This window comes from Anguilla anguilla, chromosome 13 (assembly GCF_013347855.1).
Source record: "Anguilla anguilla isolate fAngAng1 chromosome 13, fAngAng1.pri, whole genome shotgun sequence".
NCBI classification, from domain to species: Eukaryota; Metazoa; Chordata; class Actinopteri; order Anguilliformes; family Anguillidae; genus Anguilla; species Anguilla anguilla.
The window spans coordinates 26,223,702-26,251,701 of NC_049213.1; the positions used below are offsets into that span (position 1 = coordinate 26,223,702).

Genomic DNA, 28,000 nt, shown 5'->3' on the forward strand with positions numbered 1-28,000 from the left:
TTGGACTGTAAATGAAATGAAGTAAAAGAAAATTGCAGGACCGCTGGTGAAATTTTGAGCTCAGTTGAGGATAGGTAGTTACACTAGTATATTTGATATTTAAATAAAATATGTGAAACTCACTGTTATTTTTTTATTGGATATGCCAACAGTAGTGTTTTCTATGATATTCTTTCATGGAAAACTGAATTTCACATTTGCTACACACTGTCCTTTGGTTAAATTTTATATCTGACATCTATGTGTTCTGAGAAAGGCACGGCATCACAACATAAATATTCCATTACTTTATCCCAGTTTTGCTCTATGTTCAAAGCAAAAGTTTTGCATGCTAACAAAATGAGAAGACTGTTTGAATTTATGACAGAGTTCATCGCTCAGAGCCAAGGGAGACACCCCCTGGCCCCCACCCGGCCCCCACCCTTCCAGAAGAATGCCACTCAAGCTGCCCCCGAAAAGACAAAGACAGAGCATTTAAAACTGCCCCAGCATGTAAATAATTAATATGCTCCAAGAATTTGGGACCTGTAAATGAAATACTATTATTATTTAATGTGATATAACTGTCACAGAGATTTTGTAATATATTCAAAAGAAGTGCATTATTAAGTGCTCACCTTCACAGTCTGTCCAGCTTCGGGGCCATCCTGGTGGGCAAAACCAGATAATTAGATACCATTGGGAATTCAGGGATATTCTGTTAATAATTCAGTATAATTTTAATTTCAGATGAATCACAGTCCTTCCACATTTTCCTTGAATCTTTAAGTTTTTTTGTAGGTGGGGGAGGAGGGGGCATGGGCAGAGGCAGGGGTGGGGGAGAGATTTGGAGAGATTAATTTTGGTCCATGTCTAAGTGCAAGTGCTCGCATGTGAAGAAATTTGATTTGGATGGATTTGGGGTACATGCTCACAGACTCAAATAGTTTTATGATTAGAAAACAACAGCATAAGAGCAATTGGCATTAAGTATGGATAATATGATTGTATGTTAATACCTTAAGTTAACTAACATCCTAAAAAAAAGTCATTTTTAAATTAATTAATAACCAAAGTCATTAAAAACTAAAAAGCAATTCAGTCTGAGTAATGAAGAAAGATATGGGCATAGGATAAACAATATAAACTAGAATTGTGCCAAGAATTATAGATATGACTTATAGCAGCAGCAGTAGAATGAAATTAGTTTTTATTGCCATATACTTGAGGCTTTTGCATATCTGAGAATGGAATGGCTTAATGCAAAAACAGCTGTTCTGCTAATGGTAAAACATGCACGTGTAAATACCATGAAATAAAATCTGATTGTCTGTACTTTTATTTCATATTCATCATTTGATCTCAAATCCAAATGCCTAAAGTACATATCAAAAAATAAATAAATAAAAAATTCATTCTAACGTTCCCATAATTTGTAGGGCACTGCGTACATGTAAAACAGTGGATATTCTACAAATGCATAAACTATGTATGACAAAACAGGGTATTTTCTTTGCCAGTGGAAGAGAAGATATTCTTTCTAACACTTCTTTGTAGAGTATACTCTGGCAATCAGGCACATAGCAAGAGCAAGAATGTTTATTTAATTTAATTTAATTTAATTTTATTTATTTTTACTTTCTGTGGTGCATAGCAGAGTATATACCCAGTATGCATATACCCCAGTACAACAGACAGCTTTTCTTACTGTGTTTGGGCAGTTATCTAAAGAAGTCAAGTGCAATCTAAAGTCATATATAAAAGTACAATTATATAATAATGTAGATGAGTTTTTGTTTTTTTGTTTTTTCAGAGTAAATGTGGTAGAGTACTGCATGTAGGCCTGCGTTACTATACTGACAATGTCATTTGGGAGTTACCATATAGGCATTATGAAATATATCAGCACATTTCCAAGAGTACGTTAAAGTCTGCTGCACTGTAAGTCACTCCAAAACTGTTTCTTTATTATTCCAGCAGGTGGTGTTCTTCTGTTAAATCTCAATAGAGCAGGCCTTGGCTGATTATCATATTCAAAGCATATTCATAAGCATGTGAAATGTTACATCAGCATTCATCCTCTCTACAGTTCTGAAACTAGAAAATTACTGACACAAAATGCTAAAATAAAAACATTTAATCACAAAGGTATGCAAGAATACCTTCATGGTCAAAAAAAAAGCTGAATAAATGCAGTTACACAATAAATAAATTATTACATTATCATATAAGATCATCCCTTGAAAACACATGTTCATAAATAAATGAATGCACACATATATGAAAACACATTCTTTAAGGGTATGTTTCTCAGTCACATTTCTGATGTCGTGAAAAAATATTCACATGTTTTGTATTGTGCTTAGTATTCATAACACCCCTTTCTACATTTGTATTAATATTAATATTGTAATTCTAATAATATAAATGAACAATGGCCAGCATACTCTAAATGCCATTTTTCTGAGCTGGTTTTTCATCTACTATATTTTAGTATTTTGTCCCAATAAAACTCATTGCTATAGCCTACTATTATCAGTGCTCAATCCAGCACTACTGTTACGGCATCAGATTAATCAGAATCAGATTAATAGCATCAGAATAATAACTGAAAGACTTCAAAATAATTCAATTAATGAACAAAACTTTCATAATGTGGGTTGCATAAATTCTCAATTTTAAAGCAGCCCATACTATACGTTAGGATTGCTCATAACAAAGGGTGTGTGGGAAATGTAGGAGAAATTACTAAAAAGGATGTCAGACATGAGAAGTAATAGTTATGCCTGCAGCTTCAGCTTCTAAAAGACTACATTGTTAAAAAAAAATTTTTTTAAACGAAGCCTAAAGAAATATTAATTATTTACTTTGACATGAAGGTGAAGGGGTCTGTGCAAGACTATACAATTAAGCACTGCACAAAAGTTAGTCAGTTTGCTGTATAAAAAGAGATTCAAATAGCTAGCTACCAACATTCAAAGCTGATGGGATAATACAATTAGGAATGTGATTGTTCCTCTCTTGTTGCTTTTGACAGTGAATGACAGAAATACTGCCACGTGTATATAACACCAGACTTCAGATACAGGTTCACTTCCCACTTAACACCTCTATTTCAACTTTCAACACTTTCAAATTCACGTATGGCTTGCTGTTGTTTCTAAAATTTTACACTCCTCATAATGATGGAAAATTGAGAGTAAAAAAAAAAATCTAAATTTTTCAGACACAATCACACATTTCAAAAGAATGTCAGTGAGCACAACACATTTAGTGAGATCATTACATTTAGTAAGATGTATGGCACAACCTTAGCCTGTATGACCCACCCTCTTACATGCCACATAGTGCATACCTGGATAGCGATGGTCAGGGAAGATCCCTGGAAGTGCTTCTCCACAATGCCTGCCACTCTTTGTGTTGTCTTGAATAAGTCGGCTACCTCCTCTGGGTGCAGGTCACAGAAGCGTTCGACAACACGGAGAGGACACACCAGCACATCTGAAAGAGGCACTTGTAAAGGAAAAGACCCAGGAGGGCATAGCAGAAGACCCATAAAAAAACAGAACAATAAACTGAATTATAGTACTGTACACTCAGGACATACAGGAGCCATTCTCATCCAGTAAAAACAGGATAAATAAAAGCATAGATGTTACAGAAAAAAATAAAACTATAAATATATATAATATAATAACCTTACACCTAGTATAGTCAACCACTAAATGGTTGACTATAATCACTAAAATGATTATATGATTTCAAGAAGACTCTCGTATCCTACTCTATGTGCAATGCATAGGGTTAAGCTTCCCACTGTTCTGCAATCACGAGGGACCGGTGTTCCAATAATGCATGTCTGATATTATATAATGATACCAAAATCGATACAATTTATATAAAAATAAATAGCTTCTGAGTTGAATGAGCAGCACAGCTAACCATTCAAAAAAATTATTATTTTTTTTGTTAAAATATTCAGCCATTTGCCATTTAAAATGACATTTGAATATAAGTAATGCTGATGACACTGATTATGACACTTGCAGTCACTTGGGTTTTTTGAGACATTTTTCTGCCACGCTTTAGCTTATGCCACAGCACAGCCAATCTGTCTGTAGCAGCTTTGATCGTTAGCACTCGGTCTGGTCCGAGCAGATTTTGTGTGGTGCTGACCTTGTGTAGCCAACAGTCTTCATTCTGCAGTCTTTATTCTGCAGATTGTCAAACCACAGTTTGCTAGGTGCATAAAAACTGGCAAAGTCAGACTAAACCTAAAATATACTAAGCTCTGAAAAATGGATGCTTCATTTGCTTGAGCATGAGGCTGTTCAATTGCAGCTATCCTTGCTTCCTCATATGGACCCCACTCTTAGTTTTATGAAGAGAAAATGTAAATGAAGATAAATTCACATGCGCAGGGTTCCAGTTATCTTGTTTAGATTCTATTTGAAGAGTGGGACCAAGATGAAGTGAGAGGGGGAGAAGAGGGGGGTTTCGTTCATGAGGAAAGCTATTGACACAGTGAAAAAATATAAGTCAATTTTCCAGGTTAAATTATTTTGGTCATTTTTGATGCCCTTCATTGATTTTTCTAGATGAAAAAGCTCAGATGTGCCTTTTCTTGTGTTCAGATCACACAGAATAGGTTTTCTAAACAACAAGGTAATAATGCACAACCATTTTCTGATAGTTTAACAGGAAATGCCTTCAACAGCACACACCATTTGTCATATACAGTGTAACACCACACAGCTCTCCTCACCTACAGCGTAATTAGCAGTTCTGCTCATCTGCAGTGTTATTAACAGTTCTGATCTGCCAAAGAATACAGCATACCTGAATGACTGCAAGAGAGGGCAGTGGTCAATAGGTTACTTCTTGCATAAACAGTACACTATCTGTACTCTGGAGAAGAACTGTGCATAAATACGATTGTATTATAATTCAAAGTGAAGACAAAGTAAAGAAGGGATAATATGCATGAAAGAAAATTAAAAGAAAAGAAATCAAAACCAAAAAAGGGGTGAATTTACGGAAAGCAACTTGAACACCTAACTGGTGCGACTGTACTAATATTTCTGTATTATAAAACTAAAAACTAATGCGTGTGCCATTGTTACTGATGAAACTTAGGGACTTTGTACATTTAGTTCAGATTTTAAATTTTTTTTTTTAAAAACCTTCAGCAAAGTAATTAAAAGCTGTGTTTCAGCACAGGGACTCCAAGGTTAGTTCCAAATAAAGTATTTCATCATGTAAATGCATTTGTTAAGTCCCTCCCTGCTATGCTTTGTTCTTGCCAAAAGGCAATTAAGCATAAGTGTTTGAGTAATTATCATACTTTATTCATGATGTTCTACCTTGATTTCAGACAAAGGAGTGTTGTGAAGCACAAGGGCCGCATAAACAATAGCATTGAATGTACGTGGGGAAAATCAGTCACTGCATTTATTGATGTTTTTCCCTTTTTAAAATCAAATATACAATGTAAAAAAAAAATGGAAATGAAAAGATAAAACCGTATTGTTGCATATATGTAGATATATATATATATATATATATATATATACATAATGCATTTTTGAAAGGCTCATGCCTAAACATGCTGAGTGGGTATTTTTACAACTTTTTGTTTTCTTGTTGTGACATTGCAAATTAGTGTATAAGTTACCATATAATAAATATTTCCGTAAACTAAATAAAATCACTTGTATAATCAAGTTCATCACATGCCTTTTAATGTTCAAATTCACTTATGGTGGTATTTCAGAGTGTACAATATGGGAATACATCATGAGGTTTTTTATTAACATGAAAGCACACACGAACACAATCAGCACTATAAAGGGTGACATTGAGACTGTTCAAGATGATTTTTATCCACTGTATAAGCAAAAAGTGTTTTTTTAATTTTATTTTTTTAAAGGGCTGAGGGCAGACAGATAGAGTGCGCATACGGGGACTCTGTTTTTGGTTACTGTCCTCAGTGCTCAGAGTTTTGTTTGCCCAGAGGATCACATGCATTAGGTTTCACCAATATCAAAGAGGTATTTAATGAATATTATTTCTGTTGAGTTTTGACTGTCATACAGGAATAGATTGTGCAAAAATGTTGGATTCCCACTGAAAAATGTTTCAGTGTGAATAATTGAGTTAAATGTTATAGGAAGCTAAATAAACAACAGGTGGTGTGTCTTTTGTGTTGGCTAGGGATTACAGGCTGTTGGCTTTTGTGTTGAGCAGAGTGATTCTACGATCTACAGTCTAGCGCTCAATAAGATATTTGGCTTCGCTTGTGCAATGCACCCCGTCCAGTCTCATATGTGTAGGCTATCTCTAACAATTTTTTGATGTATCCAGTGTTTGGAACTGAACTTGTGTTTTCGTGTTTTGCGAGCCTGTCATCAAAGAAATTGATGAAATTGAGTACTATATTAGACATTTATATATTATACATCATATTAGTCTTATATTATCTATTGTTCGGAGAGATCTAGACAATCAGGTATATAGTGTACTGATCATTATTGAAAATTGAATAAACAAATAAATAGCAAAATACCAAGCCAAATAGACTGTGTAAAACTAATTTAACGCTAGAAGTTTATCAAGGCGTATTACAGGCCCATTGAGAAAAACACTAAAATGTAAGTGAATTTTAAGTGATTACAGTACATGTGCGAAATCAGTTTCTACAGTAATTTTTCTCAATGTGTTGGTCATTCTGTTATCAGAAGCATTCCTTTCTTGGTAGCCAATCAACACCTTCTCCCTATTGTTTAGTGGGGGAGGGGAAGCTTTTACCACAGACCTCTGCAACATCTGAACAAAGTGATGTGCCAAGTTGTGGAATTGCGAGGAGGACCAACTGAACAAACAGCGCTTTATTTAAAGTGTCTGTGGTCTTTTGCTGTTGTTTTAATAATATCATTAGAATCCCTTTCCTCAAATATCTTGGTTTGAGTGAATTTATTGTCAATTTATCCATGGTAGCACAAAAGCCTACAATGAGAATATAGTATTCAATGTGAGTTTAGTCTCATTTTCCAACTGAACATGTGTTTCACTTGCTGAGGATGAGACTCAAGACCCTCTGCATACCTGCCATCCCAATTACAGTAAATATACTGTGAAATATATTACAGCATCTTACGGCCAGCAAGTTACTGTACATTTCACAGTATTACTATTACAGTGTGTAACAAACATGAACTGCAGATGGCTGCAGTGCAGGCCCAGCAGAGCAACACCAGGGAAGATCCCCAGCATCTGGCGATGTCAATGTGTCGCAGACTTCAGGCAATCATCGACTGCAATGATTTGCAATCAAGTACTAAATAGGATGACTTTATTTCAGATAATGTTCATTTGTCCAATTACTTTTGCTCCCCTAAAATTGGAACTATGTGTACAAAGGGCTGTAAGTCCTACACAAATCACCCTATATGGATGTAAATACCCTCAAATTAAAGCTAACAGCCTGAAATTTAGTTCAGATCCGATGTGCTGGATTACAGTGCCAAAACAACAGAAATGATATCACTGTCCCAAAACATTTGCATTGAAACAGTGGTGTGTTTTCTTTCCAGTTTAAATTAAAGGCAAAATCTGCATAGCCAAAGATACCAAGGCTCAGCTCCACATTGAATCATTTGAATCATATGTAACAAAATGACAATGAAACAACAGTAGTGTGAGAATTTACAAGCAACATGAACAAGAAAACACTAAGTCTACGTTCTTTGTGTGGTATCTGGAATGTACAGAAATGAAAAATTTTGGGGGAAGGTGTGCATGTGTGTGTGTGTGTGAGAGAGAGAGAGAGAGAGAAAAGGAAGAAAGATTATCAGAATATCAATAGACCTGATGAGACAGATAAGTCTATTTGAATTGGAAATTGCAAACTGATTCAGATAAGATTTTCCACTTCATTGAAGAGGAGTCAATACAAACCAGCAATTTTATCATCCCAGGAGATAAGCATGTTCCATAATTCACTTTGCCACTTATTAGCATAAACAAATTAATTACCGTAAATCAGAGAAACTGATGTTCATTTCACTAATTCATATACTAATAAACACACTGACCTTAAAACAACACAATCCATAATGCAGTGAATAACAGGTTCAAAAAATGCATGTTAGAGTTTAATGTAAAGTTATTAACATAACATAACATACCATAACATGACAAAAACAGGCCATTCAGCCCAGCAATGCTTGCCATTTTCCTGACTGAATTAATACATTAGCAGGTAAGCTAAAAGCTGTCAAGTACAACTTCTGACCAGCAGTAGTGGCATTTCCCAGCACTGCTCCCTCTCCTCTTCACTCACAGACATTAAATTTGATGTACACTTTGTGCCTTTGCTCCTACCCACAATCCTATGCAGCACAAAATTCACAAACTTACAGTACATATGCCATTCATTGTTAATTTCTAATGCTTGCCATTATGCTCAGATCAGTGAATGCCATCAAAACTGGAATGACTGGGTGAATAACACTTAGCTAATGATAGCTAAAATTTTTATTATGTTTTATTTGTAAAATAAAATTTGGATTTGATAATCCAAGCCAAATATAATTATTTATAAAATGATATCATATTAAATATTAAATATGAATATAATATTCTTTGTAATACACTAGAAATAAGGACACAAATGATAATTAAATAATTAACGGCAAAGAGCACTGCTACAAGCATCATGTTGAAATTCCCAGAAAAATCCCATTCCATATGATGAGCATAATTTTATTTTTTGCTCAACAGCAGCTGCATTTGAACGGGATTAATCTCTTAAGACACAAAAAAGCCTACATTTTCTCCCCTTTAATGGCCTGCTCTCTTCTTAGGAATTAGATATGAAATCATGCCCTTCCATCTCGATTATGAAGATTAATAAATAAATAAATAAACAAAGAATAGGGCAACTATTCATTCAGATGCATGCTACAGCTGGTTAAAAAGTCCCCCTTGACCACAATTGCAAAATACAACCTTGGAAGTATTTTCTTTTTATAAATTCAGACTGTGTTCATCTTAAATTTGACAATGTCTCTGCTGTCAATATGGAAATTCTTACCTGCCAAAATGGCCCTGGTGTAAAAGCAGAAATATGTTCTAAGAGCACCTTATAGCAGCTTATGACGTCTGTGTTGTATAATGCTGCCTAGGAAACCAGTCAGCTACTATATTTTGAAGGTGTATCGCTACATCAGAGCTAATGAAATTACGTGACAATGAATTTTAAATGATTTGAAGTAGACAGGAGAGGTAGCATTAAATCAATTACAGGAAAAAAGACCCAGTGGTAAACAGGGGTGTAAACTGTCTGTGAAACTGAAGTCTTCATACAAACAAAAATGTATCATATTAAGCTTCGTTTACCAAGCAATAAATGGAATTAAAATTTAATAAATGTAAGCATGGTAGGATGATTACATCAGTGCTATGAACCTCTGGTAATTACTTCAACATAATGCCTTTTAAAAATAAACTTCAATTTCTACTACATTGTATGTGAACAGCACTGCCAATAACTGTCCTCATATACAAAATATGTGATTATTCTTCAACATCAAGGTTACATTAAGCAGAAGTAAAATGGTTCTGAAGGACAGACAAAAATTCAACTTTTTGAAAAGGAAAATATTAGATTAAAAAAAAAAAATCAAAGGCACATCCATTCAAAGCAGGCCAGGGATTTAAAGCAATCTAATTTACAATCACTAAATACTTCTTCACGTAAGGAGGTACCGTCTGGTGCCACATGAGCTACTTCAATCTCCATCTCTCAGAGGAGGCACGCTAAATTCAGTTTTCTCTGCCTGCAGATGGGAACTGGTGGGGCTGACGATAAACCCTTTCTGATCTTAGCATTATCTGCTATAACAGATATTTGACCACCTTCATCTAATATGCACCCAGGTCTCCTAGCTTGTAATAAGAAAAATTGGAGTAGATTGCTTTTACATTGCAAATGCAATCACTTCTTTAAGGGAAAACATCTGCCCAGAATGTTACCATTTCTGCTACATTGCTGAGCCGTGTGACACATAAAAAAGGACAAATCAATGAACAGTTTTCCTGATTAGGCTGAGATATGAGAATATTTCACAGGTCAAGCTAAAAAAAGTCCCTCTGCCTTTTGCTCACAAGACCAGCTCTGCAACCACTATGGCACACAGTGGTGCTTGCAAATGGCGTAGCACTATATATCATCATTTTTATTCAACTTTGATTTACAAATGAATGTCTGAAGATGTTGAGCGCAAAAATTCTTGTATCGGAAGGTCTGAAAAATCCCTGCCTGGAACCACAAATTTTCCCAAATAGCCCCATCCATGGTTCTGACATTACACAGTACTGCTGTGGAAAAGTCAAGAGAAGGTTGGGGGGGGCATGACCTACGTTACATGTATAATACCTAAAGCTCTTGACATGCACAAACGCACCATTGCTCTCTGAGTTTCCCTTACAGGGAACCAAACTGGCCATTCCCACATGCTTGAAAAAATAAAAATGCTGAGAAACATATCACAGGTTGCAATTCTGTCCCTCTCACTGATCACTGCTCTGGTTAAAATAACCCCTCTGGAAAAAGAAAAACCAACGTGGAACTGCTGATATAAGTATATCACAAGGGTTTTCCCCCTTGCATTCTCTCTCTGGTGTAGGACCACAAGAGACTGTTTCCCCAGCATTTTCCTACATTTTGTTTCTCTCTCTCCCACCCTCTCTCTCTCTGTCTCTCCTCCAAGAGCATCCATTACCCCCCAAGGTCACCTTTGCACACAAAGAAAAAAAAAAAAAGAAGAAAAGATAGAGAGAAGAGGGAATGCAGAAGCAGAACTTACAAATCAAAACTGAAGTGGCTTCCTTATTTTGCATTCCATGATGCCTTTGAATGCTGCAAGGCGAGCTCCATTATGAAAATTACACTCACAGGGTTTAATTACTATTGGGGGCCTTTGTTGAAAACACACGCACACTGCAGAATTGGGGTTTATTACAGTCACAAGCTCTCTAATCAAATCATATGAGCAACATTCCATTAAATATTTAAGCTCTTACACAAGCTGTTCAGCTGAGTTGCGGATGGATGTTGCAAAAAAAAACATTTTTAATTTCAATTTGTAAAACAATAAACGCAATTTTCGCCTGAGATTTTCACTGAACTGTGGCTCAGCGGTGTGCAGCGTCATGGGCATCTTTGTCTGTCAAAAACAGGCAAGACGGCGTAAAATGACTGGATGAGGCCCTGCTCAAATACACTCCTTACATTTCCAGCCAGATGCCACTTTACATAAACAGTAATTAAAGAGCCAACACATCTAATTAGAAGCTGAATCATGATGACTACCCAATGGTGGTGTTGGTGGTGGTGGTGGTGAAGGGAGGGGGGAGGGGGGGTGGCAGGAGAGGGATGTGATGTTCCACTGCTATGGTTGAGGATGTCAGAATGAACATGGAGGAGAAGGGTGGTAGAGCATGAATCATGCTGAAAAAGTCCAGCCTTTGACAGAGAAGTACTGGGAACAGAGGTCAAAGGACTGTAGATCCCCCACTTCTAAGACACTGCATTTGGAGCCAGGAAACACTACCATGTAAGGATTTTGTGAATGGAAAAAAGGTTTCTAGATTTAATGGCTCAGTAGTACAGAGGAATGCGGAAATAAGTGAGCAAGTAGATAAATTAATTAGCAGGGGGGGATGATCGGGTTCAAAAATATGATATCATTTTACAAAATACTACCATTTGCAAAAATACTTTTCAATAAAACAAGTTTATATGTATACGGATAAATAAAATATAAAAGTGTACTTTTAGTATGTCTTCTTCATTCGTTGCAGACATTCGTTGCGTTTCAATGCAAGTGCATGTTTTCCAGCTGTAAGAGGCTCACACTGTTAAATAACACCTTGATTTGTTCAACAAAATGCACCAAATCACTCTTAGGCAGTGCAAAACCCATACTAAAACTCAAGAATGATAGGTGATATTGTCAAATATTTAGAAAAATGAAATCCACTTCCTACGGCCACTTGTGAGCACTCCATGTACTTTGATCTTTGCTTGGGTTAATGGCACTATTCATTCTAAGGACACTTCATGGCCCTTTCGATCTTCCCTTCAAAATGACAGACAGGAATGTCAGGATCCTCACAATCCTCGCCTTCACCTGATTGCAAAGAGAGGAAAGAAATCACTAGTGGACAGGCACTCAATGCAACACCTGCGCAATGCTCTCTTTCTTCCCCTGACATCTGGAAGCAATCTGAAAGGGTACCATTTCAAGAACGTCCAGTGGACCCCGTTTGTGTGTGTGTGTGTGCGTGTGTATGTGCGTGCGATTGTCTGTGCAGGACACAGAATCTGCCAAACTGGGATGGATGGATTGATGTGACACAAGGCATCACTGATAGTGGAAAAAACACAAGAGCCTGTCTGTCTGTTTCAGTTAATGTCAGTGAATGGAACAAACCATCAACCCCTGGGATGGGCTCAGGAATAAAAGCTCTGCTTCAGCCCTTCAGACAGAATAAGCTGCTGAGGTGGGCCTCGACTGTCAGGCCAGTCAGAGAAAAGCAATTCTTGCTTGAAGAGAGAAAAAACACCATCTCCACTTGCCAGGCAGACAAATAGCATTGTTGCCACTTTGTTCTGAAACTATTATGGCTCTGTTTTATTTTTGAATCTCTTCAAGGTTTAAGCATTAAACTACTCACAACTTATTTGTGTAATAGTTCTTTAGACACATACCACACACATTCGTCCAGCACCAATGGGGGCACTTCCCAAACATTTATATAAAATTAAAAAAAAATTTCTTTAGATAGAAGGTTGGCTAATCTATATCTGTCTGTCTGCCTGTCTATCTATCTATCTATCTATCTATCATGATATCTAAATGCTATGTAAAAGGTTGTGCACCACTATATGGCTGCTTGGCCATGGAAACCCATTTCACGAAGCTCTTGACGAACAGTTCTTGTGCCGACATTTTTGGACAGATGATTTCTACACTACACGCTTCAGCACTCAGCACTCCTGTTCTGTGAGCTTGCGTGATCTATCATTTTGCAGCTAAACAGTTGTTGCTCCTATACGTTTCCACTTAACAATAGCAGCACTTAGAGCTGACTGGGGCAGCTCTAGCAGGGCAGAAATTTGACAAACTGACTTGTTGGAAAGGTGGCATCTTATAACAGTGATACTGAGCTCTTCTGTATGACCCATACTACTTACAGTGTCTGTCAATGGAGATTTCATGGCTGTATGCTTGATTTTACGCAGCTGCTAGCAATTGGTGTGGCTGAAACTGTTAATTATATACCCTATATTTAGCAATAAAAGGAGATAAGAAAGAAGTAAAGCTAGAAAATAAGAGCTGCTCACATAAACCACAGTACAAAGAGACAGAGTGCTTCATAGATGTCACAGAGTGACTTGCCAGTATGTATTGCTAGATACAGGGTGACATTGACAGCACAAGCAGGCTGTTAGCTGAAAAGACTGCATCCAGTCATGCTCTCAGAAGAACAAAGCCTTGCTTTCATAAGTGTCACACCTTGCAGTCTGCACGTTTCAACATCCAGTCTCAACCATACATCATTTGGAGGGGCATATTTGACAAGCACGAATAAGATGAGTAACCCAATGAATCTCTTCAGTTCACATGTCAGGTACAGTGTCATTTGCCATATAGCATATCCTCAAAAAAGAAAATACAGAAAAGAAATCACATCACCAATGCACAAAATGTGCAAACTGCCACCGCACTCACCCCGCAACACACACACACACACACACACACACACACACACACACACACATAATTTTCATCAGGCCACACAGTCTCTGTCTTCATGTGTCAACTCCAGTCAGTGGAGAAAAAACTAAGAAGCCAGTAGACAAACCAGGCCATTTTAGAAAAGTAGCTTGCACCTTTTTAAGTGCCAAGGAACCATCACAAATAATTATAGCAAATTAGTAGCATAGTTAACCTCTCATCTAAAAGATGGTATTGCTGCACTGGGGCATTGGTTTCTCATATTTGATCCAAAGTGAAAACTAACCCCTGCTGTTCCATCAATGATATTTTATCAATCTGGCTTTCCCAGGAGGTCTACCATTCAAGCTTACAAAACCCTGCTCCACTGATCTCCTGCCAGTTTTACAGTGGCATGGCAAATCCAGTGTAACATTGGTTTTAGGTTTATTTTATTATTGCATGATATGTGTTTTTTCCCCACCTGAATATGGCAACCCCCCTTCCCCCCGTACCACACACAAACACTCACACAAAACATCTGTATGTTAAAATGTTTATCCACACACGTGCACAAACAAACAAACAAACAAACACATACATACACACACACACAAGAAATTCTCCCATCAAACTGGCCAGGGAGTGAAGGTTTCAGTCAGTTTTTAAAGTGGGGCTGACATTAGGAAATGGAAAGGGGTAATTTCATCTGACAGGAAGAAGTGGGCTCTCTTGCATGTGACACACAGCTGAGAATGGACAAGTATTTACAGACACAAGGAGCTCTGTCACATCGTACTAGGAAACAGCACACAAACTCCAAGGTAAGGCATCATTAAAAAACATAATACTTCTGTTTTCTGCTCCTTATTTTTGTATGCAGACCAGAAGTTATGGGAAACTACCATTTAGTATATAAGGATAATTACAAGAGTAAGATAAAGGCCAGATTCAAATAACTGCACAAATCTATATGTATTCACAATATGAGAAGCACTAAAGAGGTGTCTAATGCAAAGCTACCCTAAAGAGTAAACTGTGTCATCTTTTCTTTTCCAGCACCCATTTCACCTTAGATGCTGTCAGCTCAAGGTATGAGGTATTTTTGATATTGCTCATGTGTAATACCACTGCCTAAAGACTAAAAGACAATGTATGCTAATCACAAAATTCAAATCATTTTATGGTTAGTCTAGAGAGTGATTCCTCTCTAAACAAAATTCAATCAGTCATCCATTTGTGGTGTGGTCTAATAATTTAACTGACAGTCCAAACGGACTCACAATGGGAGCTTCCTGACATCATGTTACTTGACACTCCTTTCTTCTGGATACTGAAGTACATTTTACAGCACATCTCCACAGTGCCTAGCCAATATCAATCAGGCTGTCAAGTTAGGTGACAGTTTGTTTTTGGGGCGTTTCATTCATTACCCAGGCCTTACTTTGCAATCCAAAGGCACTGAACTATGTCAATCTCTCTTTCAGTCATACAGATACAGACACACACATGCACACTCGCATTCACGCATGCACGCACACACACACACACACACACACACTGTATCTGCATGCTGAGTTTATGCTGTATGAATGCTGTCTAATTCCTTGGCACAAACATATAGAATGTGGGCTGACAGAAACCCCTTATATAAACACAAGGGTATGCAAACCATTATGCCTGCAGCAAGAAGAATATGCCTTCGAGTAAAATTATTCAGAGTGATGTCACTTTTGTGATATACGAGGGCAATATCATCCAGCTTGAGACATGCTGCAGCCAAACGATAAATAATCATATTAGAGAAGATTCAAGGCTTGAAATAATGTTCTTGCAACTTCATATTCGGCTCATAAAACTGACATGAGCACCTTTAATTTGTGATAGATATACTGCGAGTGTTGCAAGTGAACAGCTATATGAGACTTAATTGAGAGAGAGAGGGAGGGAGGGAGAGAGAAAGAGAGAGAGAGAGAGAGAGAGAGAGAGAGAGAGAGATGTAGAAAATAGCTGGGGAAACAGGGTCTTGTGGCTCCTGGTTCTGCAGAGTCCCACGCCATGCAAGGGTGACAAAAAATAAGGTTCCCATCACTTTCAGTGAGGTGGGAACCTCAGAGGGAGTTCATTAATTTTCGGACAGTTTATTCCTCGTTAAGTGAATTCGCTCCCAGGGCGCAACAAATGCTCCCACAGAAACAGTGGGATGATAGAAGAAAAGAGCTGAGAATAAGATTTCTCACGCTACAACTTACAGCCTTTCATCATTAAAGAATAGGATTTCCCTCTCCTGTCAATAACCAACGCCAGTTCTTGTTCTATATGCAGTGTCTTGGGCGAGTGTTGCCTTTGCAATTATCACTAAACTGTCAAGCTGGATTAGAGAATCTTAAGCTGCCTTGAGTGATCTGTAAAAAAAAAAAAGGAAAAAAAAAAGAGAGAAGAAGAAAGAAAGAAAAAACATCCGTGGAGATATCCTCTGACATTCGAGGTCTTATTTTATATCCTTGAAACAGAACACTGAGAAAAGGAGAGCAGCTACTCATTGGGATAACAAATGCAGCTCTTTCCATGGCTTTATCTGCCCAAGATCATAGTAAGATTTCAGAACCTAGATCCAGGATGTTAAAGCTTTCCTGACATTTTAAAAATGTTTACATAAAGACCACATAAAAGCTCACAAAGAACCTGCTTTAGGTACGACGATGCCATCAAAACAGCACCCGAGTGACCTTCTTATTTCCTGAGAAAACCTAGCAGCCTGTAAAAAACAACTAAAGACGTATCCCTGTGGTTTGTGTTAATTAACCCACACTATAATGGAAATTAAAAGTTTTAATTCAATGCTGTCTTCACAAGCATATATCTGTTTATCACCTTTTGTTGACAATATAAAAAGGCTTAATACTCTAAGTAATGGCTAAGTTTAAGTCAAAATTATGTCTGAATTATATTATATTTTTAAAGTTGACAATGGTAAGATACCAATGGTAAGATACCAATTGCAGGAACAAAAAAAGGACAAACAGTCATACAGTGAGTTGGCATCAATTTCAATACAAAATAAAAAAGCAACATAATATGATCCCACAGTATAACTGCCACATGGTGCATATTTGAATTTTGCCACCGTTCTGCATAGTGCGTGATTGCCTTTAATGGTTGGGAGTTGGGAGGGGCTGTTTCCTTGTTTAAATTTGGATAACCATTTTGAATTTTGCAACCTTTATAGCATAGAAGACAAAACAAATTTAATTGCAAAGACAAAAGGCTCTATTTCCCTATTTACATTTGAACAACCATTTGAATTTGGCCACCCTTATTATGTAGCAGTGAGCAGATTAAATGGCAAAGATGGGAGGTGCTGTTTATCCTTTTACATTTGGACAACCATTAGAATTTTGTCACCTATATCGCATTTGTCTTTGATAATTAAATTTCAAATGCCTGATTAGAGAGCGAAAATGCATATAAGGTAAATTAGATTTTAATTATTATTTTGATACCTTAATTGCATACTCAGATGACACATGTACATGCAGTTTGCGAACTACATTATATTTTTTTAATTTGCCTTATTATTTGAAAAAAGGTACTCACAAAGCATGCAAATCTCTATTTCAATGAAACGTCAGTATTAGTACATGAAGTGGCAAATGTAGAAATGACATTATTTGAATTTTAATTCTAAGACAAAATGTGCATATATGAGTGGGAAATTAAAATGTAGAATTTCACTGTGATTTTACGTGCTGCATTTCCATTTCGAATGCATTTCGAATTGTGTCAGCAATACGCATCTACAGACACCTTGATTCAGCTTGACTTAGCCAGGGTGCAGATGTTAGGATTTTCACCAGTGGAGCGTGCTTAGTGTCAGTCTGTGGGCTGCGTCTAAGTAACTACTCTATGCATTTCAGAGCATTGTACTGTGTAGGCTCAAGTTAGGTGTCCCTTCAAGTTGCTTTTCAATTAAATACATAGTATTTTCAAGATTTGCCTGCTTTTTTTTATTAAAAACCAGATTCAAGGTTAATCGCTGATTTAAATCCATTCAATTCATTTCTCTGAATTGCAGAAACCAAAGGTACAAAACCAATGGAAGGTAACAAAGTCCATTGTCAAACCGGACCTTTGCATCATAGCAGTTTTTCTCGCAAAATGAAATGCTAAATCTAATCTTCAAGCAAACCAAAACATCCTCATGCTGAAACAAAACCAAGGTGTTGATGTGCCCTCAGAAATCCTCCAATTACAATAGGGCAGATGACTGAGACTGATGAAGAATATAAGTGGGAAAAGAGTCATAACAGCATGAGTATAATCGGCAATGCCCACTGTGTATGCAGGTTATCTGGACAATATAACAGAAATGCATTAATAACTGCTATAATCTGAAACTGAAAGAGTATCTGATGCCTATATTAAGGGGCTGCTGTGGTGAAATAGCTCGAGTAGATCAATGAGGAAATTAATAAAGTAATAAAGTGCACGGAAGGCACCACAATATAATATGTCAATAGTTCGGAGAAGATCATGGGCTATTAAATCATATGCCTAATTAACCTGCTTTTTTCCACCGAGAAATGACAATCACAGTAAACCACTGAGTTCACTGAGATAAGGCAAAATTCTATGCGCATTAAACATATTGCCTATAAAGCTTCATGCAAACTGAAGCTAACAATGAACTTTAATTACCTTTGATGCGAATCAAGTTGTGACTCAAGCTACCCACGTTGTGCACACCACCAAAAGTGAAAAATATCGAAAATAATACATCAGGCTCATTCCATAATAAAGTATAGACCATATAGAACCCAAATAAATAGGGAGCCAAAGCACTCCACTGTATGTATATAATAAACAAAAAAACATATGAATTAATTCTGAATGAATCATTGAAGCCCATCAGTTTGGTCTGGTAAATAAAAAAGTTTGCACCTTACATAAACTAATTTCAGATATTTTAAAAAATAATGCAACAAATTGGGCTTTGAAAAACTAAAGTATTCTATCTGTTCAGGGTTTGCCCCAATTCTGACGTGAAGAAAGGAGGGAGTTTAGGGCAAATCAATAGCTGTAACAAGCAGTCCTGGTCAGGCATTTGGACCCAGCCCATTATAAAATCAGATCATTCTCCACACAGAATATTGGTGTAGCATATTGGCTGACAATGAAATTTTTTGTCCCCTGAAATCTGAATAGTGTGCTGGAGCACAGCAGATCCCTCACAGTTCAGGAGGTTAAGGCAGCCAGAAAGCCAGGGACCTTGGAGAGAGAGATAGTGTCAAAGCATTAAGTCCTCCCTGTCAGTTTTTATGAAACTAACATCCAAGCTGCCCTGTTCACTCGTTTTTGTACCCCATACTTTTTCTTTCTTCTCTTCTTTTACTTCCTTTTCTTTCTGACAAGGCCACACTGCCTCCATCATTAGACAGGGTCCATCGCTGGCTCCTGGCAGAAGGTTCAGAGGAAGGGAGGCACAGAGACATTCGCTTTGTAACATGCCATTTGTCTTTTCTGTAAGACTCGATGGTGGCCAGGAAAGCAAATATAGAACATGCTCCGGAAGAGAAGAATAATGTTTATGAAGGAGATTAGAGAAAACAGGAGCGGGGATTGAATCTAAGCACGATGCAGTGAACAGATTCAGAATCATGTTTGGCACATCACTGCAGACCTAGCCTCAGGGTGTCAGTGACTGTTGGTTTAAAGATGCAATCAAAAAGCTGCTTTGCACTTTAGGGACATTCTTTCAGTGTTACTGGGCAGCAGTTACAGACTTTGAAGAAAATAGACAACTGGGATATGGTTTGGGCTTTGCCAGTTGTGAGGGAAGACAAAATGTCTCTGTGTTCTGCATTTTTGCCCATCTGGTGTTGTTCAGAACTGAAGATTGGAGTATTAAAGAATGCCAGCACCCCAGCTGTTCAAGGCAGATTTTCCCCGCAAAAAATGATGAAGTGACACTAAATAAATCACTTCCAATATGAAAAATGGCTCTCCATACTTTTTCCGTTAAAAGTTCTTAAGGACATTCATTTAAGGCAGTGTTGATATATTTATTTTGTTGTTGTTGTTTGTTTGTTTGTTTGTTTTAAAGTAAAGAAATGAAATGCTCATTGACATTAACACCCAGTTTAACATAATATTTGCATGGACTGAATAGATTTTAATTTGAGTTTCAGATCAGATAGATACATATTAAAGGAGGAGAAAAAAACTTTAAAAAATGAGTTATTGCACATTAAGGAAAAGTCACATTGCATTTAGAGGGAATCTTATCCTCAGCCATGGGCCATACAAAAAAGTCAGAAATTAAAGCTGCAGTAACAGCTAGTTTACACAAATCGTATACATGCTAGAAATATTTAGATAAGGCCAGTGGAAACAACAGCCTTTTCTTGTGCATGTAAACATTGAGTAATCCTCTTACTTAAATTGCATAATCATTGAGTACTAAACTTTATCTGTATTTACCTATTCTGTGTCATGGTGAGAATTCATATAAAATTTCTGTTAATTAACAGTTTTGACGGAAAAGGTAATGTCTAAGAGTGTCCAATAAGAAGAGCCAGTGTACATTATTATGCTGGAGGGTAGTGCTACTTTAGGGTAAATACTGACCTATAAATACACACAGAAAATAATGCGTTAAACTTCTAGCTTAGCCCATCAAGTCAACGGCGTCAGGCTAAAATCTTTGCATAAGAGGCTTGATGAGGTATGAGTTAATACTGCATAAGGCCATCAGTACAGTTTGAAAATTCCATACAGTAATAACATTACACAGCTGATTCAATTTCCAAATTAACTATCTCTATTGGAAGAAATAATGAAACAAAAATACCATGAATACTAATCAGGGTTATACTATGGAGCAACAAGGCTGTCAAACGGCTTTCATTTGAAGGGAGCTAGGAGGGAGTTGGAGGCATTGTATTGGAATAAAGATGGGATTTTGTTTTTGCCAAAAGGTAGAGGCAAAATCCACAAGGGAACACAACACTAATCAAAGTGTTCAGCCCATGAAAGCAAGCAGGCAGGAGGCCCCCATGGGACCGTCTTCAGCTTGTGCCTCACTCCCTTGCGGGAAAACAATGAGAGAGGGAGCCGACTTGGTCACCCTCGGATCCCTGTCACCCTAGTCTGCCGCGGCATACCGTTCCACATGGACCGCATTTCAGCCACATAATGATTTCAAAAGCACGGCACATCCGCACCCTGCCGACCCGCCATGAACCTTCAGAGTTTAACCGGATTAATTCAAACTCATCTACAGAAAAGTGGCAGGAGTTACAAACTTCCAGAAAAGTGGTCTCTGTGAAAAGAAAGAAAACAAAGGAAATAAACCTAAAACGTTGACACAAATCGCAGTAACTTTCTCCCTGATTTCTTGTGCTTCTTCACAGATTCCTGCATGACCCAAACTCACAGATTTTCACAGTTCAATCAGCTCTGCAGTCATGCCTCTTGGTTCACAGTAATTTAGAGGGACAGGGCCCGCGCACAGTCTCCTGGCTTCTCAGTTTTCACAGTACTTCTTCAATCAGTTGAATGGTGGATGCTTGAAATGTTGAAATGTCAGTTGAAATGTTTTTTTAAGACCGTTCCCACAGATTTGTGCATCACCCATTGATGAAATTGATTAGTTTTAAAAAGCTAAATTAATACTTTCTCTGAAAATTTTACTTGCTGTATCCCTGAAAACAAGTGTGAATTCTATAATGGATTAAAGTGTGTAAGAACTATGCCTTCCTTCGCATCACAGTAAGCTGATAAACTAATTGCATTATCACTTTTCTGCAGCATTCAAATAAGTTTGAAGATTAAAACTTTTTTCTACCAGCGACATGCTGTATTATTCTCTAGAGATGAGATAAACTCGTAGTGTTGAAACATCATCAAACCAGAACAAATTGAAGTCAACGGCTTCGACACATGTATAAGTAAAATGCTATTTTAAATATAGTATATACTTTCTGCACTACATAAATGCCCAGTCTTCTGCAACCAGTGCTAAAAATATATTATACATCAAGCGCTTGTTGTCTGCAATAGATGTGAAGAGTAGATTCTCCATGTTTAACTGTTAAAATCTCTTTAAATGCACACTCACTGGTCACTTTGTTCTCCAAATTATGTGATTGGAACTAAATATATAGAGCATGCAGACATGGTGAAGAGGTTTCATTTTTTGTTTGTCTAAACATTAGAATGGGCGAGGTGTGTGATCTACGAGACTTTGATCGTGGTATGATTTTTGGTGTCAGCATCTCAAAAACTGGTTCCATCCTGGGATTTTTACACACTATGGTCTCTGGAGTGACTTGTGTAAAAGGTACAGGCAGGTGGTGGTGGTGTAATGGTGTGGGGAAAAGTTTTTTGGGCAGACATTAGGCCCATTAATAGTAATTGAGCATCATTTGAATACCACATCATGCCTAAGCATTGGTTCTGACCATGTGGCCACAGTCTGCCCTTTTACAAATTGATACTTCCAGCAGGATAATGCGCCATGTCACAAAGTACACATCATCTCAAGCTGGTTCCACAAACAATAAGTATTCGGTTTACTCCAATGGCCTGCACAGTCTGCAGATCTCAATCCAATAAAGCACTTTTGGGATAAAGTGGAACAGGAGGTTCACCACATGAATGTGTGGCCAAAATATCTACAAGAACTGTGACATGCCATTGAGTCAGCATGGACCAAAATCCCAAAGGAATGTTTCCAGCACCATGTTGAATCCATGCCGTGATGAATTCAGGCTGTTTTCAAAGCAAAAGGGAGTCCTACCCAGTAGTAGATAGGTGAGCCTAATAAAGTGGCCAGTGAGTGTACAGTATACTGTATATATCTGTGTGTATGAACCTTGGTTCACTCACTGTGTTTATTATTAAGGTGGTATATAACTGAATTGAACTGGCTATGTGCTTGTAGCACTATTAACAGGACATATATAAAACAATCGAATTAGGTAAGTAAGGAGAGAAATAAAGACCTGCACATTTTCCAATTTCAGACTGACCTGGAACAGCACTTATCCAAGGAGAATGAGAATCTGATTACGAATGTATGCTTAAAATGCTATTTTTAGACATATCATAAATGTGGGTTTTGAGTTTTCAGAGGGAGAATCGGGAAAAGTATTAACATGGTCAAGAACAAAAGTGGAAGGTGTGAAATACCTTAACAGGCAAGTACTTTGATGCAGTATTATTATTTAAGATGTAAATCACACTATAAGCAAACCTAATTTCCATATCTTAAATGCCAAAATGAAAATGTGGCTTCCAGAGCATATATATTTATGTTTTCAAACAAGGATATGGTTAGAGATATGGAAGCATAATCGGAATCCCTTCGAATATATAGATTTTTGATTATTTTATCATTAACACCCATGTCTCATATAATGGGTTTTATAAAGGAAATGCAATAGAGTGGGAATTCCAGGCAAATTAGCATTTTCCTTCTTTTGGTATTGGTCAAGATGAGCTGATTTAATTAATGAGTTAAGCAATAGCATATCTAAGAATCTATGTGTCTCTGATGTGCTTAAGCATGTGGGAAAGCTGGGCTTTATATATATATATATACACACACACACACACATATATATATGTGGGGAATGAGACAATAGTATAACAGTAATTAAAGAGCAGAGTAGAGGTTAAAAGCAGGATCATAACAGTCACCAAATCGTGAATTACATGTTTAAAATCAGCAATCGATATTAATTTTTCAAGTTAAAGATTTTTTTTTTACCGATTGTTACAAATATAAGGTGCAACGTATTTGAAGCCCGGCTTTCCAAATTCAGTAGAGGGACAAGGGACTCTAATAAGTATCACATCCCTAGAGCGGAGGTGATAATTATGTGAATTTATAATTCAGACAGCTGAGTTAGGAACACAATTGACTAATTATTGTTTTAGAGATGATTATATACCAGTGGATCAATCTGTGCAGGTGTAAAGAAGTCAACTCAGGCCATTCATATATGAGACAGTGATGGGATAAAGATATGGCACCCATAATGTAGTGCAGATCACTAAAAACATTAAAAATATTAATGTTTCTAGGCCTTATGGTTCATGAGATCCAGGTCAAAACGTAAAATGCCTTGTTATATGTGGTCAATGTGAAAGGATTCATGGTGACTGCAAGCTATCTGTTAAATTTGGTAGCTCCACACCTTACAATTTCTGAGATCCAGATACCTTTAGGGCAGAATAAATAAGAATAAAAAGAATAAATAAATAAATAAAATTAAATGGAACACAAAATCAGAGGCAGTAAAATCCCATTACAATTATATTATATTTTCAATGACAAAATAGTTTTGGAAATGTGTGTGGTATAAATATAACTATGCAGTCATGAGGCTACTTCCCCTGTCTGACATTTTATTGAACTGTCTGGTATCTAATGGGGATCATGCCCTCAAATAAGCCATAATATGCAAGCAAATATGTCAAAATATCAATAAATAGTTTATAACATTTTATAAATCATTTATAATACATTGCAGTTCCCACAATAAATTATGCATAATAAATGCTCTTAGAGGCAACGTCCTGGCACAGAGTCAAAACCTTCAATATAGAGACCAAGACCTCAGTCCAAGACTAGACCCCTGAGACCAAGACAAAACCAATACCAAGGTTAAGCTGTGCAAACAAAATACATAACTTATTAAATAATTTTATTTTATTTATTTATTTATGTATTGTTTTTCTGTTTAAGTCTGTGACTGATCAACACTAGCCACACCCAGAATTCCCACATGCCGTGCCACTGACTGCACCCATGTGCCGTGTGACATTGATTCCGGAAAACTTTATGGCCACTGAGTCCTAAGCCCAGAAACCTATAGTGCCAAAAAGGAACATTGAGTCAACATGAATGCAAACAAAAACGTTCCCTCTAAATTTGATAGGTAAGAACTGAAACCTGCAGAACTACTGACTTGAAAAGAAATTGTAGACCAGGTTAGAATGATGAAATGACATCAGATATAGGCCATTACATGCATTTACATTTGTGTTTTGGTCTATTACAATATGTTATCTGGTAAGATGAGTAAAAAAAGACATGGGAAAGACATGAATGATAAAAAAGAATTAGTCTAAATTAAGAATTAGTTTAATTAAATCCACTGTGTATAAAGCAGAATGTTCCGTAGAGCTTTTAACTGCACTCACTGTTGACCTACTTTATTATTATTGGTGCGATTTATTCTTTTTTGAAATGGAAAAAGGTTAAATTGGCCTTTGGAAATTTACCTCAAAGGAATGACTGCATTTTGCGGAGGTATTATATGTGTAAACACCCTCTACTTATAAAGGAGTGTATGAAGACTTAAATTAAAGGAATGAATGGCTTAGATGCTGATGAAAGTAACAAAGATCCAACAATGCATATTGATTAGATCAGTATTTAGACGTATCCCTTAGTATGTATCACTGCTCTGCAGCAGCCATTTTTACTGGCCTAGGTTTCTAAGCCTAAGTATGAGCAGTATGTGTGGGTCCTCTCAAGCTAGGGGCACATCAATTAATCTTCCTTGTTGCTTATAAATCCTGCCCCTGATTGAGTGATCATTCTTGTGATGGGTCGAAATGATGAGCAATGCCTTCACTCCGAGCCAGCCTGAAAGCCAGAGAGTTCCTCAGGGCGACCAACAGGACAAGCCACCATCAGTCACTCATGTCCTGAGCCAAATTAAATTAGTCATCCCAAATCAGCTCTGGAGGAGCTACATGGAAATTGTACATGGATCATACAAAGTTACTTTCAAAGACATGAAAAATCAGTTGTGATTACTTGTTTCTTGCTTGGCAGGTAACACTAAGAAGAATGACCCTATCCACAGCAAAACAAAATAATGCACTTTGTAAACCTATATAACATGACATTCATTTCACCTGAGAACACTTCACATTTTGTAACATCATGGTATATTTTATGTATTCATCTGATATACAGCCTTAAGTAAATATAATTATCTTCAATCTATCCAAATAATGCACCGGTCATCTTATGATTGTATATCTGAGTTAATACAGGAGAACCTATACGTTTTTTTTTAATGCAACTTAAGCTGTGGCCTATTTAACTGCAATAATACTGTACAGTAAATATTTTTATTTTAAAAAGGAAGTGCATTCAGGTGTGGATTGCTCATAAATAAATGGATGCACACTGGAAGGCTGATTAATGGTTATCAGCATAACTCCTCTACAATGTAGTCCTCCCCAGGTGAGGCTAGTAGAAGAAATCTGTCAGGCACTAATTTCATTTCCGTGTATCCGCCATTCCTCCAAGGGCCTGGGAAACAGGCAGGGCCGCAGTTCCTGCATTCTCTGGGTCCCATTACACTAGCCACAGCCCATCTGCTAAAACTGTTGTTGTCAACAGCGGTTAGCTGCCGGGCCCAGGAGACTTGCAAAGAAAAAAAAAAGCTATCATTAATCTTATTTCACTTCCTCTTTTTTTGTCTCAAAGGATAAGAAAACAAGGTACCAACTGTGCTTGCAGATCAGTAATTAAAAGGTGGATCCAAATACTGATAAATGGGCTCCTGATTGACAGTCTAGATAGAAGTAAAAAAGTTTGGGAAAGATCATATACTGTACTTCCAGCAAGAGTACATTTTACTCTTTAGTGGTGCTTGTATTCAGATCAACATTAAAATAAGAGTTCATCCAGGACATGGTAGTGCCCAAAAAGAGAGTGACATGTGATGCCACAGTGACTTATTTTGCCTTCAACATTATTCTGAAAAATAAATAAATGTCTCGTGAAGTGTGGCCTGCAAAAATACCCACACAGTGTTCCTGTGACTGTTTCATAATTTAATATATTAGCAGAACATAGTTTGTTTCACCATTCTAATCCATTTTCAGCTCTTTGTATGTCTCATACTAAGGTAAATGAGCATCAAAAATAAATAAATATATTCATGAAATTCTGGAGCTAAAATACACTATGTCCTTTCAGTAAAATGCATATCACAAAAAGCCCATTTTCTCTACAAATAGTGTATAAGTCATCCAGAATGCTGAAAACCTAGTTTTGCCTCATCTTTGCAAGCAATATAATGTATATCAAATGGTACATTTCACAAACAATGTCTTCTGATTGGGTATACAATCCATATCAGTGACATTGTGGATTTCAAAGGAATTTAAAGGTGGACTGCAGAGAATAATGTACAGTTTAATGTGCTAATATACTGTATGTCTCTGCTTACATATTGACCCACCTTATGCACATCTTACACTGACTTTGTTTACTGCAGAGATTCCTCTTCTTCCACAGAAGTGATTAGGAGTTTAAGGTAAAGGCATCTTTGTGCTTTTTCCATCCGCCTCATTTGGACTGGAAAAAGAGACATTGCTCTGGTAACCCTGAGGCTAAGATTTCTCTGCTCTGGGATTACATGGTAGAGATTGCACGTCCATCCTTTCCAGACAAAGTATTAGCCTTTGGCCACAGCTGCAAGTTTCAGTGACCTGGACTGGCACCTCCATGTTTTGGGGTACTGTAATTGAGATCTTGCTTTCCAGGGGTCACTGACTCATGCAGGTCAATGGATCAAGACTAAAACTAAAACTAGACTCTCTCTCTCTCTCTCTCTCTCTCTCTCTCTCTCTCAGACATAAAAAAAAACTTATTCCCTTTCTACTTCACAGTTAAGCAACTATTAAAGCTTGACTTAAAAACCTTGACCTTTTGAATTAAAAGCTTTACTTCCTGCCTTTTTCCTTTAAAAATGATTAATGCAGCCTAAATAACAGTTTATAAGTAATGCTTGCTAAAAAGGAAAAAAAGGTATTAACCTTATGTAAGTGCTATTGAAATAATAGGTGCAGCTTTCACTTGCATGAAGTTTCAAAGTTTCATATTGACTTAAGCACTTTCATTATTTTGTGCATGAGTGTGTGTATGTGTGTAATTAAATAGAAAGTAAAAAAGATAGCTGAAGGTGTTTCACTTGAAGAATTTCAGGGCCAAGTTGTGAAATATACAATACATCTTTTATGAATACATCGCAATCAGTTTGATTTGCCTCACAGCATGGCTCATTTCAATACATTTAAATTCATTTAAATATATTTAAATACCTCGATCCATCTTCTTGTTGATTTGCATGAGTGGAACAGAAAAGGCATATCTTTGAGAGACTAGAGGAAAGGTGAGTTTGGGTGAAGGTGCTGTTGAGAGG

At 37.0% G+C, this 28,000-nt stretch overlaps 1 protein-coding gene across 7 annotated transcripts in view; it reads right to left on the minus strand.

The window, feature by feature from the left end:
- fhit (fragile histidine triad diadenosine triphosphatase) overlaps positions 1-28,000 on the minus strand; it is a 212,879-nt gene that overhangs the window by 48,628 nt on the left and 136,251 nt on the right. For all 7 annotated transcript variants that reach the window (XM_035389364.1, XM_035389367.1, XM_035389370.1 and 4 more), the window contains 2 exons: positions 3,335-3,480; positions 618-647 (listed from right to left, as the gene is read on the minus strand). In XM_035389364.1, the coding sequence (XP_035245255.1) occupies positions 618-647; positions 3,335-3,480 (176 nt within the window). The remainder of the gene's footprint in view (positions 1-617; positions 648-3,334; positions 3,481-28,000) is intronic.